The following is an 18,981-nucleotide window of genomic DNA, read 5'->3' on the forward strand; positions in this document are numbered from 1 at the left end:
CAGAAATCACATTTGAGGAGTGACACACTATCACAACTTGCAACATGATAGAGACACACCACTCGCCTAATTCTACCTTGTGTCACTTGTAAGATGCCATGGGAAACAGTGGTTGTATGATTGGTGATAGAAATGTAGCCGTCTGGGGTAGCTGAAGCAAAATGCAGGACAATGTAGCACTTTAAAGACTAACAAGATGGTTTATTAGATGATGAGCTTTCGTGGGCCAGACCCACTTCCTCAGATCAAATAGTGGAAGAAAGTGGTTGTATGATTGTAACTGTAAGCAGAACTTGGCCCTGTCCTTTGTTGAGGTATGTGCTAGAATCCCAGCTCCTTGGAACTTTTAAAACTAGATGGGACCATGCAATAGAAAACGTACTGCGGAGGGACACCCTCCACCTGCAGAGGGGGTAAGGCTGCATCACCTACCAGGGCTTTTGCATTTCTTTGACATCAAGAACGATTTGAAATGCTCAGCGCCCACCCAGCCCGTATTTCAAGGGACTGTCCCTTATTTCACTGCTTTGCCCCACAGGGTGCTCACCCGTCTCTTCGTTTCAGATGCAGTGACGCGGACCCGCAGCGACACTGTTACCCGATAAGGGGACCCGCGCTAGAGCAGCCCCCTAGCGCCCGCGGGCTCTGGGCAGCTTCAGCCCGAGCGGAGCCGAGTCCGAGCCATGGCGGCGCCCGCTCGGCTCCCGCCTCCCTCACGTGACAGCGCCGGGCCCGCGCCAGGCGCCGCGCTCCGAAGATGGAGGCCAGCGACAGCGAGGAGGAGGATCTGGCGAGTTATGGCACCTCCCTGGAGCCTCTGCTCGAGGGTAAGGGGGGTCCGGCTCCCCCGGCTGGCGTGGCGGCATCTCCCTGAGGAGCCCGACTTACGCTGCGGGCGGGCGTTGAGCGAGGAGCCGCGTCTGCCCGCAGCGCTCTGCCCACATGGGGAGGCCGGAGGGGAGCCGCCTTGTAGCCAGACCCTGCGGGGCAGATCCCCGTCTCGGCAGCCGCCCAGCTAGGCCGCTCGTCCGGCTCCAGGCTGGCGAGACGAGCGCCTCTCCCTGCCGCCGCCTGCTCTGTGGCTCCCCAGGGGCCTGCCCTACGCGAGCGGCCCCGCTCTCCTCAGCCAAGCTCTTCCCGGGGGCGGTCCAGTAAACACGGCCAGGTTAAGAAGGGGCTGGGCGGGCAAATGCCAGTGAACCGAGGCTGCTGTGCTGCGGAGTGTTAATAGGGGGCGTAGAGGTGAAGAAACCTCTGGGTTTGGTCTGGTGGTTGGGGAGGCTTGATGTAGTAGTTGGTGCACAACGCAGTTGCGTCTATAGGGAAAAGGGGGTGGTACAGATCAGTGTTTCTCAACTTTTGTAATATATATATAAAGTACCCCTTTTTAAAAAAAGTATAAGTACCCCAAGTACCTACAGTTTTCAGGCACACAATTTTGTTTCTACCATTGCAACTCATTTGTTTAAACAATTTAATCATCGCCGGGCGGGCGATTAAATTTTTGGGTGTAAAAAGTACAAAAATAATTAAGCGCTGTAAAACTTAAAACAAAAATTCAGTTTTCTTCAAATTTCTGTTGTGTTGACGTACCCTCCAGACTTCTCTTGAGTACCCCTACGGGTACTTGTACCACTGGTTGGTACAAATGATAGACAAGAGCTGGCAAACATGCAACACAAGCAAACTGGAAGGGGAGCATGGGATTTCTTCTCTGATCTTTGTTACTAATTTCTAGATGCTTCTTTTAGCAGTAAGAGGTCCTCAGTTTTCGGACACAAATGCCATTAAGGCCTGGGATCTGCCCACAGATTTTGTACCAGTTTGGTTATGGTTGTGATTTTGTTTACTAAAATAGTGATACCAGTGCAACTCATAGTGGAAACACAGTTATGCTAATATAAAGATGCTTTATGTGAGTATAGATTATTTCTCTTCCTGTACAGGAATAAGTTAGATCACTCAGGATTACTTGTCTTTTAATAATGTCACTTCTCGGCCAAGTTGTCAAATGTCTGCTTAAATGGAATATCAAAAATCCTGGTACAGTTTTCACATTCTGAACAATTGAAGGCTTCAATTCTTAGTACATTCAGAGAAGTTCCAGCATTTCTGTAAGGTCTTGTTGGTGGTCAGATTGTTAAAAATAAAAGTATATTGTAGTTATAAAAGTTGACCCTTTTCACGTCTATACTCAGATAACCAAAAACATGTACATGGCTGACACAAGGCTTTTGCAAAAACAGAATTGTATTTCTCATAAATGTTGGAATAGGGCTGGAGTGCAGTAAACAATGAAAGTAAATGTATTTATTTAGATAAACTTAGAAAGCAATTTGTTACTGTAGAAGGTAGGCACAATGTACAGTAGATCTCTCCATGGTTTTTAGTGCATCGTACTCAAGGATGAAATACAAAGTGTTGCTCATTTTAATACTGTTTTCTATTGCCTTATAAGTAGGGTGATCAGATGTTCCATTTTTAAAGGGATAGTCCTATATTTAATAGGGATGGGGCTCATCCGTTAACACTCACTGTTAAATGCAGCCCCTCGCCTCCTCCGCTGCTGTCTCTATCAGAAGCAGCAAGAGGAAGCGGGAGCTGGTGCTTATGGGGAGCTGCTTGTCCTCCCCACCACCCCACTACTGCCTCCCACAGAGACAGCAGTTTGGGGTGAGGGGGGAAGGAAGGAGCTGGTTTAAAAGTGAGCGCCTGCCTTCCTGTGCTGCTGCTTCTGTGGCCTGCTCCCCCTCACATGTAAATGTGTAACCACTGAAAATGTCAGCAGTTACACTTTACACAAATAAACACCTTTTAACATCCTTGTATTTAATCCTTGTGCAGGTGTCCTGACTTTTTTCTTAAATATAGGCACATTGTCCTGAAGTTTTTGTCTCCCTCCTCCTATAAGTGTCAGCCGGACCTACTCACCAGCTGCCTACCTACCAACAATGAGTGGCAGGTGGGTTTAGTAGCTGATGATTGGGAGTAGGTGTACAAGCTGGTAGAAGGGCGAAGATGCAGTGTATGGGGCTGACTACCCTGCTGGTGCATCTGCCCAGCTCCCACTACATGCCAGCTCTCAGCCAGCAGAGTCCCACCCACATATCCTGTTTCCAGCCAGCAGTGGTGGTGCATTGCAGGCTGTGGTGGTTGGTGAGTGCAGGCAGGTTGCCTCGTGGTGGCTGATTACATGTTGCCTCTTCCCATTGGCCTTTTACATGCTCTTCCTCTTGCTATCCTCTCCCTGTCTTTCCCGTTCACTCCTCCCCCACCTCCAATATCCCCTTTCCATGTGGAGCACCTCTCACTCCCAGAGCTGTGTGAAGAATCAGCTCCTGGTCAGAGTGCTGAGCTCACCAACAGTCTGGCTGGCATGCCCCTTCCTTCCTCCACTGCCTCTGTCTCAGCTAGCACCCCAGAAAAGTCCAAGACCCTCAGGCCTGTGGCTGGCCAAGAGGAGCTGAGCTGAGCATATGCCAAAGCCCTGTACAGCTCTAGCACAAGAGAGCCTCTCCACTCACAAATTTTGGGATTGTGGGGTAGAGAATCAATTTCCAGCTTGTTTCCATCCCAAACCTGCAGTCCCTTGGGCAGGGGCTTAGCCCCCTCTTCTTCTCTCTCTCCCCTATTCTGTGTCCTGCCCTCAGGGAGTGTGGGACTGTTCTGTCCCCTATGCACTGTCCCTGCTCAGCCACCTTTCTGACCAGGCTCTGTGATACTTGTAACCCCTGCAGTCAGATTCCCTGGGCCTTGGTGCACAATAGGTATTGTTGTTGGCCAGCTGCAGCTTGGAGGTGTTAGATGCTATTTAACACTATGTGAGGCAGGAAGGGATGAGCTCTGCAAAGACATGGAACATGTCATCCCTTCCCCTCTCCTCCTTTCCTGCGGCTAGGGCAGCTCCCATCCCATCTCTCCTGCATAGTGCTGAAAGGCTGCTGCTGGCCACATTTCTGCTGGTGTTAGTGCAGAAATCAAGAAGGAGGCATGTGACCTTAGTGATAGAAATGTAGCCATGTTAGTCTGGTATAGCTGAAACAAAAACCAGGACTATGAAGCACTTAAAAGACTAACAAGATGGTTTATTAGGTGATGAGCTTTCGTGGGCCAGATTCACTTCCTCAGATCAAATAGTAGAAGACCTTGTGTGTGTCATCCCCATATGTTGCCTTGGGAAGTCACAGTGCCAGGTAACATGACAAGAGGGTCCACTGGGAGCCCAGCCAGGCATGGAGGGTGGAGAGTTACAAGTGGGGAGGATCAGATTTGTCGTTCACCCCCTGCTGTATGAGAGGTGTATAGGAGTATGTGTGTTACCTCTGCCCACGTGAGCCCTAAAGTCTTAAATATATGAAGATAAATACTGTGTAGTTTGATTTTTTTTAATTTCTTTTTAATGGGATTCAGTCAACTTGATTATCAGTGTGAATGTTTGTACTGCATAGTTCTGATGGCTGTTGAACTCACTTGAATATGAGTAATTTTACAAGTTGTCCCATATTCAGAATAGGGAAATATGGTTACCCTATTTAGAAGGGTCAGAGTCAATAATTTTCCTTTTATATCCAATTTCATAAAACTGCCCTGGAGGTGCATGTAAATAGGTATCCTGCTATCAAAAGCACAGAGACTCTATGTAACCAGAAGAGCATCTGCATGTGGGTACATGCACAGGACTGCTTGCCACATGAATGTTTAACCTTCATCTTATGTATTATATATGTACAATATTATATTTCAGTGGTAAATATTTGCCTAATATAGATTTCCACCCTTTGAAGGCCATGACAAAAGTTTTGGGGCCTTAGAGACCTATCTGATCCTGCAAACACTTAACTGGGACTTAATACTCACTACTGTGAGTAGTGTTGAAGTCAGTGGACAGTAAGCACTAAATAAAACATGTTTCAGTTATCTGTCCCTGAGATTATAAATCTCTTGGAGAAATGACAGTGTCTTACATGATTTTGTCAAGACATGCATACTTTTGGTTTTCAGTAAACAATACAGTAATGAGTTTACACACAACAAGTTTATATAAAAATATTATATATACACTTTAATATATATACACTTTAAAAGCGCTTATTATGCGAATCCCTCTGTTCCCTGGAAGTCGTCTTGTTAAAATGTAATTTCAGAACAGGCAATTGCACCACATATTTCAAGGTCCATGATTCTGTAATAGATTGCATGTTGGCAGAGGTCTGCACTTTCACAGAGCTTCCTTAACTCCGGTTAGGGTGATGGTGCTATTGGAAGTTTTTTGGTTTTGGGGCAGAATCATGCAATTGAGGTACTGGCCACTTAAAGATAAGCTTGGCTTTTAAAGATCCTGTTGACTATTTGCAATGATAGTGTTCTTAGGTAACCTCTGTGTTGATTAATTTCCAAATTGGATAGTAACATTCTGCCTTCTAGATTCTTAGAGCTTCAGTTGGATATGATATTAATATTAGTAACACTTAGCACTTTTAATTTTCATAATATTTTACAAACACCCTCTTATGTAGATAAATAAGTACAGATTGAATTTCTGTGGTCTGGGAATCTCTGGTCTGGCAACATACAGGGTCTGACAGGACTACAGAAGTTGCTGACCTAGAGAATCCCAGTGGCAGAGGTTGCTGGCAGCTGGGAGCAGAGCCAGCCAGCAGGGGCAGCAGAGCCCAAAGCCTGTAGGGGCAATGCTCATGGCACCACAGAGCTGCTAGGGCTGATGGATATTATGGGGCAGCAGAACCTGCAACCAGTGGGACTGGTGGGGCCGCTGGAGCTTGTGGGGCCACTGGCAAGGGCAGGGCTGCTGCAACCAGGATGCCAGGGGATTGGTGCTAGGTGGCTGGGGAGAAGAGCCTAGCAGGGAGGCTGCCCGCCTCCCACATCTCCAATGGTCTGGCAAACTCCCTTGTCTGGGACCGGTCAGGTACCAAATGTACTGGACCAGGAAAGTCCAACCTGTATTATTCTTCCCATTATATAGATCAGGACATTAAGGAGACAGTTTATGGTTTGCTTCCTAGCCATAGAAATAATGGGTGTCAGAACTGGGATTAGGATTTAGGAATCCTTAACTATTTTAATTTTCTTATTCTTTCTCCGTTCTTGTTTTAAACTTCAGTTGTTGTGGAGTTGTGAGAGTGCTGCTCTGAAACTGCTCTGTATGAAACCAGTCAGAACTCGAGGTAGTGTGCCTCCTTTCTCGGAGCACACTGTCACCAGAGCAAGAAGCTTTACATAGCCTTGACCTTCTTGGGCTTGACCTCAGAGCATTCAGCATCCCCTTCCATAGCATGCACTTCCACACCATGCACTTGGGTGGGGCTCCTGGAGAAGCGAGAAAGCACTGCCCCCCCAACTCTGCAGGAAGCAGACACTCAATCAGCATTGTAAAACTGATTTGCTTCCCGCTGCCTGGCCCCAGACCTCACCTGTGGCTGAGGGTCTGGCCTTTATCCTGCTTCCTGGGCTAAAGGTGTCACTGGTTGCATCCCCCTTCTGTAGCTCAGGTTATGGACATCAGACATTGTTTATGTGCAGAAAGCTGGGCCTCAGGAGAAGTCACATACCCAATTCCCATGACCATCTAGGCATTGGTGCAGTACCTAGGAAAACTGAGGTACACAGTATTTGTATCCAACGGTAAGACTCACATGCAATATGAGGTACATAAAACTGCACTTCATTACTACAGCATGTAGTGTTGACCTGCACAGTTGAACTGCTGTCGCTTTGCACTTCAGAGTTGGCTGCTATTCCTGTGGGGAACAAATGGTTGTTGAGAAGAGTGAAGATTTGATTCTTTTAACCGGGCTAATTCACTTTCCTTTGTATTTTTATAATTATAGGTCAACGAATTAAGAAGCCAGTTCCTCTTCAAGAGCAGACTGTTAAAGATGAAAAGGGACGATACAAACGTTTTCATGGAGCGTTTAGCGGTGGTTTCTCTGCTGGCTACTTCAACACTGTTGGTTCAAAAGAAGGTCAGAGATTGTATATGAAAGTCATTCTCGTGGAAAAGACTGCAATGCTACTTTATCAAAACACAACATTACTCTGTTTTGGGAAAACAAATGTAAATTGGCATTATATAATTTTTTCTGCTGATGTTCAGTGTTTAATACTTTTCTGTTAAAATGAACATTATTGAAGGTGCTTCCCTTGGAATGTTCTGCTTATGGATGCATCACATTATGTTGGCATGTCCTTCATGTGTTTCTAATTCATAGAATGTCAGAATGGCTATGTATACCATTTCCTTGCTGCATTCATACATTATATTAGAGTTTATTTTGATACATTTCTTAAAAATTTGCTTTCTTAAAAGGATGGGCACCTTCAACTTTTGTATCATCACGTCAGAAGAGAGCAGACAAAAGAGTCCTTGGACCAGAAGACTTTATGGACGAAGAGGTAAATTTACAAAAAGTTGTGGCAATATATGCAGTGATATATTGTTGCATGAATTATATAAATATGGATAATAGTCACTTTTATTATAGATAGCCTAATAAGAAATTTGTAAGAACGATTCATTTTAAATTTTCATGAAAAAAACTGATTAATTTTATCAGGGACAAGTGCATATTTGGTGATGGTGGGTTTTGCTTGCTTCTTAACTTGGAAATATTAGGATGTAAAATATGAGCATCTCGTTTTGATGGCAGACTAGTTTTGAGGGCTGATAGGTGTAGTTTTAAATGTTTGTAGGGAATTTAAACAAAATAGCATTTTCAAGAATCTAAATAAAATAATTTACGCTACATCTACACTACAGGGTTTTTGCGCAAGAAGTCTTTTGCGGAAGGTTTCTTGCACAAAAACTTTATTGTGCAAAAGTGCGTCCATACCTCAAAGCGCATCGCTTTTGTGCGAGAGAGCATCCACACTGCATGGACACTCTTGCACAAGAAAGCTTTGATGACCAGTGATAGAATGACCATCAGAACACCTGTGGTTTTCCAGATAAGTTCTTTTTTGTGCAAGAAACCCCTGTGGAATGTCCACACGTGCCTTTTTGCGCAATTGCTGTAGCACAGAAAGGAGTTATTCTTCATAGAAGGAGGTATACTTACACTTCAAAAAACCCTCTGTTGTGTCGATTGACTGTAGATTTTATTGCACAAAAGCGTACTTGAGGTGTGGATGTTCTGTGTGTTTTTACGCAAAACCAGCCATTTTTCCGCAAAAACCTTGTAGTATAGACGTAGCCTTAATGTTTTACTTATTTTGTATCTATGATATGATAATTCTAACCAGTTTTATAATAAACCTTAAAATCTTCTGGGTAGGATCTATTTAAAACAAACAAAAAGCCTTACTAAACAGAAAGCAAACAAAACTTACTAGGTCTCCATCATAAAGAAGCAGATGTAATTGAGGACTGTGATTTGTGCTAGTGCTTAAGAGGAGGTAGGTGCTCATTTCCCATTGAAATGTAATTGGAGTTAGACATCTAACCTAGTCAAAATAAAGGGCATAAACCACATTTTGTCCTTGGAATATTTAATATTAATCTATATTTGAAGAAAAGTTATTTTGTAATTTTAATTTTTCCATTTTGTGTGTCTGTTTTTCAGGATCTTGGTGAATATGGGATAGCACCTAAAGAAATTACAACAACAGAAGACTTTGCTTCCAAACACAAAGATAGAATAAAAGAAAAAGCTAGGCAGATTGCAGAGGTAGCTTCATCCATTCCAGGAGCCACTGCACTGGGTGATTTAATTTCACCTGCAAAGTAAGTAGGTATAGCTCCCTCCTTCCCGAAACCAAAAACCTATGCTGTATTGGCAAGTAAAGGAATTTCTGACTGCTGCATTAAGTGCAAGTAACTGCAAAATATGTAAAATTACATTTTCAAAGGTGTCTTCATCTGCCATCTTGTTTGGTACAAGCAAATTTTGTGCATAGTCATTTGCATTTCTGCATGCAAGGTACAAATACAAATGATATGTGCAGAATTGTGCTTATAGCAATTTTCTGTGAAAATTTGACCCATATTATGCAGGGGTGGGCAATAATTTTTGATGGGGGACCAGTCTAAGAATTTGGTAAGTGGTTAACGGATGCACTTTTCTGTGATATTAATGAAGGGGCTGTGGGGTCTGGGCAGTAGTTGGATACAGGAGGGAGCTCTGGATGGGTGATTAAATCAGTATCTTAGATGCCTATATACAAATGCGAGAAGTATGGGTAATAAGCAGGAAGAACTGGAATTGCTAACCAATAAATACAACTATGATATTATTGGTATTACAGAAACCTGGTGGGATGGGACGCATGATTGTAATGTTGTTATGGAAGGGTACGGCTTGCTCAGGAAGGACAGAGAGGGAAAAAAGGGAGGAGGGGTTGCCTTGTATATTAAAAATGTACACACTTGGACTGAAGTGGAGATGAACGTAGGAGATAGCTGTGTAGAGAGTCTCTGGGTTAAGCTAAAAGGGGTAAAAAATGAGGGTGATATCATGCTAGCAGTCTACTACAGGCCACCTAGCCAGGTGGAAGAGGTGGATGAGGCCTTTTTTAAACAATTAACAAAACTATCCAAAGCCCAGGATTTGGTGGTGATGGGGGACTTCAACTATCCAGACATATGTTGGGAAACTAACACAGCGAGGCACAGGCTATCCAATAAGTTTCTGGACTGCATTGGAGACAACTTTCTGTTTCAGAAGGTTGAAAAAGCTACCAGAGGAGAAGCTGTTCTGGATTTGGTTTTAACAAATAGGGAGGAACTAGTTGAGAACTTGAAAGTGGAAGACAGTATAGGGGACAGTGATCACGAAATAATAGAGTTCATGATCTTAAGGAAAGGTAGAAGGGAGACCAGCACAATTGAGGTAATGGATTTCAGGAAGGCAGATTTTGATAAGCTCAGAGAACTTGTAGGTAAGGTCCCATGGGAAGCAAGACTGAAGGGAAAAACAACTGAGGAGAGTTGGAAGTATTTCAAAGGGATGTTGTTAAGGGCCCAAAAGCAAACAATTCCGCTGTGTAGGAAAGATAGAAAATATGGCAAAAGACCAGCTTGGCTTAACAAGGAGATCTTGCATGATCTCAAAATAAAAAAGGAGTCATATAAAAAATGGAAACTAGGACAACTAACAAAGGATGAATATAGGCAAGCAACACGGGAATGCAGGGGCAAGATTAGAAAGGCAAAGGCACAAAATGAGATCAAACTAGCTACAGGCATAAAGGGAAACAAGAAGACCTTTTATAAATACATTAAAAGCAAGAGGAAGACCAAGGACAGGGTAGGCCCACTGCTTAGTGAGGAGGGAGAAGCAGTAACAGGAAACTTGGAAATGGCGGAGATGCTCAATGACTTCTTTGTTTCGGTCTTCACCGAGAAGTCTGGAGGTGTGCCTAACGTAGTGAATACAAGCAGAGAGAGGGTAAGTTTAGAAGATAGGATACACAAAGAACAAGTTAAAAATCACTTAGGAAAGTTAGATGTCAGCAAGTCACCAGGTCCTGATGAAATGCATCCCAGGATACTCAAGGAGCTGATAGAGGAGGTATCTGAGCCTTTAGCTATGATCTTTGAAAAATCATGGCAGACAGGGGAGATTCCAGAAGACTGGAAAAGCGCAAATATTGTGCCCATCTATAAAAAGGGGAATAAGAACAACCCAGGAAACTATAGACCGGTCAGTTTAACGTCTGTCCTAGGGAAGATAATGGAGCAGGTAATTAAGGAAATCATATGCAAACACTTGGAAGGTAATAAAGTGATAGGGAATAGTCAGCATGGGTTTGTGAAGAACAAGTCATGCCAAACTAATCTGATAGCTTTCTTTGATAAGATAACGAGCCTTGTGGATAAGGGAGAAGCGGTGGATGTCATATACCTAGACTTTAGTAAGGCATTTGATACGGTCTCGCATGATATTCTTATTGATAAACTAGGCAAATATAACTTAGATAGGGCCACGATAAGGTGGGTGCATAATTGGCTGGATAACCGTAGTCAGAGAGTTGTTGTTAACGGTTCTAAATCCTGCTGGAAAGGGATAACAAGTGGAGTTCCTCAAGGGTCTGTTTTGGAACCCGTACTGTTCAATATCTTCATCAATGATGTAGATATTGGGATAGAGAGTACGCTTATTAAGTTTGCAGATGATACCAAACTGGGTGGGGTTGTGACTTCTTTGGAGGATAGGGACATAATTCAAAATGACCTTAGCAAGTTAGAGAAATGGTCAGAGGTAAACAGGATGAGGTTTAATAAAGAGAAATGCAAAGTGCTCCACTTAGGAAGGAACAATCAGTTCCATACATACAAGATGGGAAGCGACTGTCTAGGAAGGAGCATGGCGGAAAGGGATCTAGGGGTCATAGTGGACCACAAGTTGAATATGAGTCAACAGTGTGATGCTGTTGCAAAAAAAGCAAATATGATTCTAGGTTGTATCAACAGGTGTGTTGTAAGCAAAACTCGTGAAGTCATTCTGCCGCTCTACTCTGCACTAGTTAGGCCTCAGCTGGAGTACTGTGTCCAGTTCTGGGCGTCACATTTCAAGAAAGATGTGGAGAAATTGGAAAGGGTACAGAGAAGAGCGACAAGAATGATTAAAGGTTTAGAGAACATGACCTATGAAGCCAGGCTTCATGAACTGGGCTTGTTTAGTTTGGAAAAAAGAAGATTAAGGGGGGGACATGATAGCGGTTTTCAAATATCTAAAAGGGTGTCACAAGGAGGAAGGAGAAAAATTGTTCCTCTTGGTTTCTGAGGACAGGACAAGGAGTAATGGGCTTAAAGTGCAGCAAGGGAGGTTTAGATTGGACATTAGGAAAAAATTCCTAACTGTCAGGGTGGTCAATATTGGAATAAACTGCCAAGGGAGGTGGTGGAATCTCCCTTTGTGGAGATATTTAAGAACAGGTTAGATAGACATCTGTCAGGGATGGTGTAGGTGGAGCTTGGTCCTGCCTTGAGGGCGGGGGGCTGGACTCAGTGACCTCTCGAGGTCCCTTCCAGTCCTATTATTCTATGATTAGGGAACAAGAGGAATGCAGGGTTGGGGAGGGAGTTATGAGAGAAGGGATGAAAGAAGGGATGCAGGGGGTTTGAGCTGTGACCTGGGGCAGGGAGTTGGCGTGTGAGAGCGAGTGGGTGCCAGGTGCAGGCTCTGGTTGGAAGGTGCTTATTGTAAGTGGCTCCTGGCCAGCAGCCCCCAATTTTATTTATAGCTTTAAGGAGCTTCATCATGAATACTTTAAAAGTAGACTGTCAACATAAATGTTTTGTTAATTTCTCTTAGAATAACTATTGGTGTTGAACTGTTGCGAAAAATGGGCTGGAAAGAAGGACAAGGCGTTGGACCTCGAGTAAAGAGAAAGCCTCGCAAACAAAAATCTGGTATGTTCAATGAAGTTTTGAGTAATGGAAAATAAATTTCTAATCTTCTCTGATATCGAGAAGCTGTTTTGAAAACTTCAATTTGCTTTTTTTTTAAATTTTAACTAAGAGAAACTTACTAAAGAATTGGAACTTCATAATATGGTGCTGTTATGTCTTTATAGATCCTGAAGTAAAAGTGTATGGCTGTGCACTACCACCTGATGGATCTGAGGTATTATGCAGGCAAAAGTTACTGTTTTTTATATAAAAATATAACTTTATATATATCTTTATCTATATACACACACTAGAACACAAACCTGGTGTTGATCTAGTCCTTAACTCAGTTTTTGAATTTTGGAAAATAAAATGAAAATGTATGTGTTTTATTTAAATCATTGTTCTGAGATGGGGCTGTAGATGAGGGGTTCAGCATGCAGGCTGTCCTGGGGAGAGAAGGCTACCCCAGCCCATCTCTTACCACAGCAGCTTCAGTCCAGGTGAGCAGTGCTTTACCCTAGCCACTGCAGTTCCAGTGGACCCAGTGCGTTGCCCCCTTTTTTCCCCCAGCTGGGAGGATAGACAAGAAAACAGACAAGCATATAAGCTATCTTGTATAGATAGCCGTCCCTTTCTCTATGCTTGCCCTGTGGTATCCCAATGGGGTTAGAGCTGTCTTTGGCCCTTTGCTGCCCCTCTGTGGTTGTTACACAGGATAGCTGTCCTTAGGAGCAGAACCCTTTCCTGGTTATGAGAAACAGTCGCATTTCAGGCACATCCCATTATCCTGGCACAACCAAACCTTTGCTTTGCTTTAAGTTGTGATAAAAGGAAGCTACATATCAAATTTGGTGGTCCTAGCTCTTCCTATTTGGGAAGAATTCTTGAACAGATAGACTCTCTCTATATATTTGAGGTTGTCTGTCTGTAAGCAAGTGATTGAGTCTAACACAAAAAAACTCCAACTATTATATAACTAGACTACTAATATTTGTAATGTTGGTCCCAGGATATTAGAGATGGGCAATGTAATATTTTTTTATTGGATCAAGTTCCGTTGGTGAAAATGACATGCTTTTGAGCTATACAGAGCTCTGCTTCTGAATGCTAATGGTTGGTTAATGTAAACCTAGAACAGCTCATTTTGTTAGGCATATGCAGTGACATTACTATGTATATAAAGAATTTTTAAACTTTTTCAGAATTGGACTTCATTTAGCTAAATGTTATGGGACTTGCATTTTTATATTGTTCTACAGTGTTTAATGCTTCTTTATTGTAATGTACTTTAACTTTGTAAAAGGATGAAGAGGATGAATATCAGCCAGAGAATGTTACGTTTGCACCCAAAGATGTAATGCCAGTAGATTTGACTCCTAAAGAGAATGTCCATGGACTTGGATACAAAGGTTTAGATCCCACCAAAGCATTGTTTGGGGTTTCAGGAGGAGGAGATTTCAGTCTTTTTACTGATGGTTCTGAAAATACAAGTAATCTGCTTGGTGATCTGAGACCTAGTAAAGGAAGAAAACTCGGAATCTCAGGCCAGGTAAAACATTACTGTATGTATTGTGTTGCAATGTCAGTTATAGGAAATAAATGTTTATTTTAAAATCTCTCAAATTAGAATTGAAACAGTTTTAAAGCAAATTTAAAATACTGTTTCTATTATTAAAAAGAGTACTTGGTGTTTCTCTGTTTCAATCTCTTTGAGAATCAGAGAGAGTATGAATTAAATCTTACAATATTTTGTGATGCAGAATAGTCATTTTATACCAAATTAGAGTTGGGAAAAACTAAGGCACAGAGAGGTAAAATGATTTGATCAAACACCAATAAATATGGTTAACCTGAATCTTGAATTTAGTATATATTGGTTGAAAGAAGTAAGATTTGGTTCCAATTAGATTATGCATGACATTCCAAAATTAAATTGTGATAGAAATGTAGCCGTGTTAGTCTGGTGTAGCTGGAACAAAAAACAGGACTATGTAGCACTTTAAAGACTAACAAGATAGTTTAGTAAGTGATGAGCTTTCATGGGCCAGACCCAAATTGTGAGAGAGTGGAATAAAACAAACCTCTCTCGCGGTCTTGCTGTCTCTCAGTACGCTTAATATTGCAGTAGAATCTGTAAGGGCCAAATGCATATCAGGCAACTTCCTAGTCCATATCAGGTAACACTTCTGGTTAAAGCAATAGCATTTTTTTCTATAAATACAGATATTTCTTTTTTTCTGTTATGAGAATATGGGATAATGCTATAACAGAAACTACCTTATCAATGTGAAGCAATGCTTTCATTAAATGATCCCTTTTATAAGGTAGTGTCATACTTTTTCTACTCTTTCTGGCTTTTTGGAAAATAAAATGTAGATAATTGATCTTTATTTCTTCTTGACGCCTGATCAAGATGGAAAATACTCAGAAACTGTAGAGTGATTGCAAGAAAGTTTATGTGGTTTGAAAAAAGGCCTGGGAGGCAGGCTACCTTGCTTCTTTTCCCATTGCTACAGTAACTTGCTATGAAGCCATGGCTGAGTCCCTTAAAGCTTCTATATGGTGTAGCAAATTCATTGATGTAATGTAATAATATGATGAGTACAGTTTAAGTACAAATTAATGCTGTATTTCTTTAGTTGGAGTAAAATGAGCTTTTCATGATACAAAGATGTTTAATTTTTGGCCATTTCTTTCCCATGTTAGGTTCTGTCAGCCACATTCAGTTGCCTTTTAGCATTATGCCTGTGATTCATGTTTTCACACAGAACATTGTCAAGTTATGTGATTTTAGGGGAAAAAAGAAATATGGTCAAATATGACTGTATTTATTCCCATTGCATTATTCTCTTTGAAGGCTTCTTTCCAGTAATTTATTTTTTTCCTTGAGAGCTAAACTAGTACCTTTGTTATTCAAATGGCAGGATATATTCTTCAGTATGAATAAGACTGCCAATTATAAGCCAGACACGCCCCTAACATATAGTAGTCCCATTCCCTTTCTGCTTAAGGACACATTTGCTGTTTTGATCATTGGTCTCTCATTTGGCAGGGTATAATGGAAAGTAGGGATAGTAAACTGCATTCAATTGTGTAAATTTCAGCAGTCGGCTCCTTGGAAGCCGGTGCGCCTTCCCGGCTATCCCTCTACCTTCCCTGCCTCCCCACACACTGCTGCCTCTACCTGGGCTCATTGGTTAACCATGTACACAGTTACACTTCACATCCCTAATGGAAAGCTATCAAACTTGTCCCAAACATGTAATTTTAATGTCAGACAAAATTTACATATTGTGACATGTTACCTTTTCAAGGGAAAAAATTCTACTGTGTCAAAATATAACCATTTTAAATTGAAAACTTTTTTTTTCTAGGCTTTTGGTGTAGGAGCTATGGAAGAAGAAGATGAAGATATATATGCTACTGAAACACTGTCAAAATACGATACAGTTCTGAAAGATGAGGAACCTGGAGATTGCCTGTATGGTTGGACTGCACCAAAGCAGTATAAAAACAAGAAAGGTAAGAATTTTATATCTGAAATTTCAGTATATTTGTATTTAAAATACTGTAGATGAGGATGCTAATCTCTTTTTCAAGTATGTTCATTTATAAAGGATTGATACTTTAGCCTTGAGATTTCAACATTTCACCTATTCCCCTCCATTCCTGTTAATAGTAGTTCAAAAGCAGATTAAATGAAAACTTCTTTTTTCTTCAGTTTAATTTATTTGAAGACATTTTTTGTGCTGGTGCAGGAAAAAAGTGAAAAGCAGCCACTGCTATAAAATACAGATCACCATTAAAAGAACTTATTCCAAAGTTGTCTGTGGTCTAAGTATAAAATATTATATGGAAAAAATATTAACTATCAAGATTGCAAAGAAAAACATTCAAAAGTTAGAAAATGTCAGTATGAAAATTTCCAGCACAATTGATCTAAAACTACATTAGCATTAAACAGCTCTAAATTACCATGAAAGAGGGCTGCTGTAGGAGGAAAATAATTACCACTAACAGTAGCAATAGTTCATGAGTAACATTAATGAACAGTAGCAATAGTTCATGAGTAACATTAATGGTTATTGTTGAAAATCTCAGAAATACTGTGTGTGTGCGCTCGCACGCGCACTAGGTTAAAAGTAATACTAGGCCTTGATTAAGACTTTTGAATAAGTTTTATGTCAGAAAAGATGCATTGATATTTACAAATGCTTCAGTAATTTACTTGCAAACACATGGCGTGATTTTGCACCCCATACTAATCTATCTATCTATCTATCATCTATCTATCTATCTATCTATCTATCTATAGCTATACTATTTTTAAAAAAAGGAGAGGCATCTATCACACCGTTTGTCACAGAGAACAGAGTTCTTGTGAGACTTCTCTGCCTCTGGTGGGTCCGGAGGCGCTGGGCAGAGAAAGGGGAAGGTGCAGCATAGACGCTTTGTGTGCCTTTCGCTTTCCCGCCAAGTTGCCAGAGACAAACCAGCCGCTGCCAGGTAATGGCGTGTATCCCTCCCTGGCAGTGGAACCCACACGCCATTCCCGGATTGTGGCGCAGCCCGTCTCACCCACCCTGAGTGCACAGGCACCTGGGCAGGGCTGTTCTGCCACACGGCCAGTGAACTCAAGGGAGACTTGCACAGAAGTGGTGTCCAAGAAACCCTTCTCCCGAACAACAGCCAGAATCCAGCTGCTCCCCTGGCACGAGCCTGGGCCCTATTAAATCCCTGAGTCAGCCCCTCGGTACTGCCCCGTGTTTGCAAACCTGGCCCTGAAATACCTCTCCCTCCCCCACTGTGACCCTCAAATCTTCCTTCCTCAGACTGGTTCAGCTAAGTTAGTGGGCCCATGGGCCGAGTGTGGGATGGAGGCCGCATCTTGCCAGGAACACAGGGAGTCCAGCCAGCAGATATGGGTAAGCTGGCCAGGATCCAGCCTGCCAGCACCAGGATGACAGACTCCAACAGCCCCAGAGTGCTTTCCTGCAGGTGTGAGTGCATGGCACGCACGGGCAGCACAAGGTGGGGCAGAGCAAGGCCATGGCAGCAGCAGGTTCTTCATGGGCAGGATGGTGACCAGGTCTGCTTTTACCCCCCTTGCACCAGACCAACCTGAGTGTATGTCTGTCCTCACAACAGGATGGGTAATGCTAATATGGATAATTTTGGAGATTTGAGTGGGGATGTTCACATAAAGCAGCACTTGGTAAAGTACTATCTTTGGATTGAATTTAATGCATGTGTATAAACTTGAATTTTTCCATTTTTTTTCACCAATTTTTCCACCAATATGCATAGTGTATAGCCAGTCTCAAGTGTGGAGGCGTCAGTAGATTCTGAATGAGTTAGGGATGCCTAAGGGATTGTTGCTTAGCAAAATTTTTGCAGGACATGTAAGTTAGCAGTAACCGTGCATACTGTGTTTGTATTAAACCATGCATAGTAGTATTGTGCTGATTTGTTTGAAAGTTGAGGAAAACCAAGGATTTTTAAAAAGGAATTTTTAAAAACGTCAGGATATACTAGTTAAAAGATGCTGTATCAGAAAATAAAATCTTATGAAATTATTTAATTAAAGTTGAATATTTCTGTCTATGAAGTTAATTCCATAGTTGAATTAGGACTTTGAAAGTCCTAACTAATACTGTCATCATTTTATAGAAGTGGAGAAAGAAGTTAGATATATTGGCAAAATTCTCGATGGCTTTTGCTTGGCTTCTAAATCATCGGCTCCAAAGAAGGTAAATGAAACATAAAATGTTTCCTCTTAGCAAAAACAGCTCTTACAATTTTGCCATCTTTATGTCTTTAAATATGGACAATAAGTAATCACTTATATTAGGTATGTAATAGTGTATTTGATTAACCAATAGGCAAAAACTTGTAGGTTAATGCTATAGACTGCATGCATTTTCCCCCTCTGCCCCGTTAGCACATTTTTTTGCAGGGTGGCCAGCAGCGTGTCTCAGTTCTGGCTTGTGATGGATCCAGGACCTGCCCCTGCTCCAGCTCTATATTTAAAGTGTTATTAGGAAATAGGCAGGCAAGCAGCCCGGCTTAGTTCCAGCTCACTCTGTCCAGGAACTCAGACACACACACACCCTGCCCCAGACAGTGGCTGCTGCCACCCCTGTATCAGAGGCAGCAGCATGGGGTTACAGGCAGCTGGTCCATGAGGGAACCTGGTTTTTAAATTGTCTCCCCTAGTGGACCAGCTGCTTCCTGACACCCTGTGCTGCCGCCTATGATAAGTGGCAGCAGCGCGGAGTGGCAGGGAACTCCTCAATAGTGGGGACAGAATACATTGGCTGCTGGGCCCACCCCGGGGGACTATAGAATAGTCAAGTAAACAGTAAGAATTCATGAGATTACTCAACTGTTCAATTAACCGATATTTAACATTCCTGACTCCTCATATATATAAAAGCCCAACGTCTGTGGCTCTATAACGCTGTAATACCTCTGTAACACTGTAACGTTTTCTGTTGCCTCTGGGCGGCGTCACGGAATTGATCAGTAGACAGAGCGGAGCACTGAGCGCCGTGTGACGGGGCAGGATCGTCCCGCGGCAGTGAGAGCGATCCACCCTGCACTCAAGTGGCGCCGACCCCCATGCT

General features: G+C 42.4%; 1 protein-coding gene across 3 annotated transcripts in view; it reads left to right on the plus strand.

The window, feature by feature from the left end:
- The first annotated feature begins 689 nt into the window (after positions 1–689).
- Positions 690–18,981, plus strand: part of GPATCH1 (G-patch domain containing 1) — a 44,223-nt gene continuing 25,931 nt past the window's right edge. For all 3 annotated transcript variants that reach the window (XM_025180615.3, XM_006114930.5, XM_006114931.5), the window contains exons 1-9: positions 690–827; positions 6,852–6,986; positions 7,331–7,416; positions 8,583–8,743; positions 12,276–12,373; positions 12,538–12,587; positions 13,659–13,904; positions 15,730–15,877; positions 18,026–18,105. In XM_025180615.3, coding sequence (XP_025036400.2) covers positions 758–827; positions 6,852–6,986; positions 7,331–7,416; positions 8,583–8,743; positions 12,276–12,373; positions 12,538–12,587; positions 13,659–13,904; positions 15,730–15,877; positions 18,026–18,105 — 1,074 coding nt within the window. In that variant the 5' untranslated portion in view covers positions 690–757. The remainder of the gene's footprint in view (positions 828–6,851; positions 6,987–7,330; positions 7,417–8,582; positions 8,744–12,275; positions 12,374–12,537; positions 12,588–13,658; positions 13,905–15,729; positions 15,878–18,025; positions 18,106–18,981) is intronic.

The sequence above is a fragment of the Pelodiscus sinensis genome, chromosome 12 (assembly GCF_052426305.1).
Source record: "Pelodiscus sinensis isolate ZL-2025 chromosome 12, ASM5242630v1, whole genome shotgun sequence".
Lineage (NCBI taxonomy): Eukaryota > Metazoa > Chordata > Testudines > Trionychidae > Pelodiscus > Pelodiscus sinensis.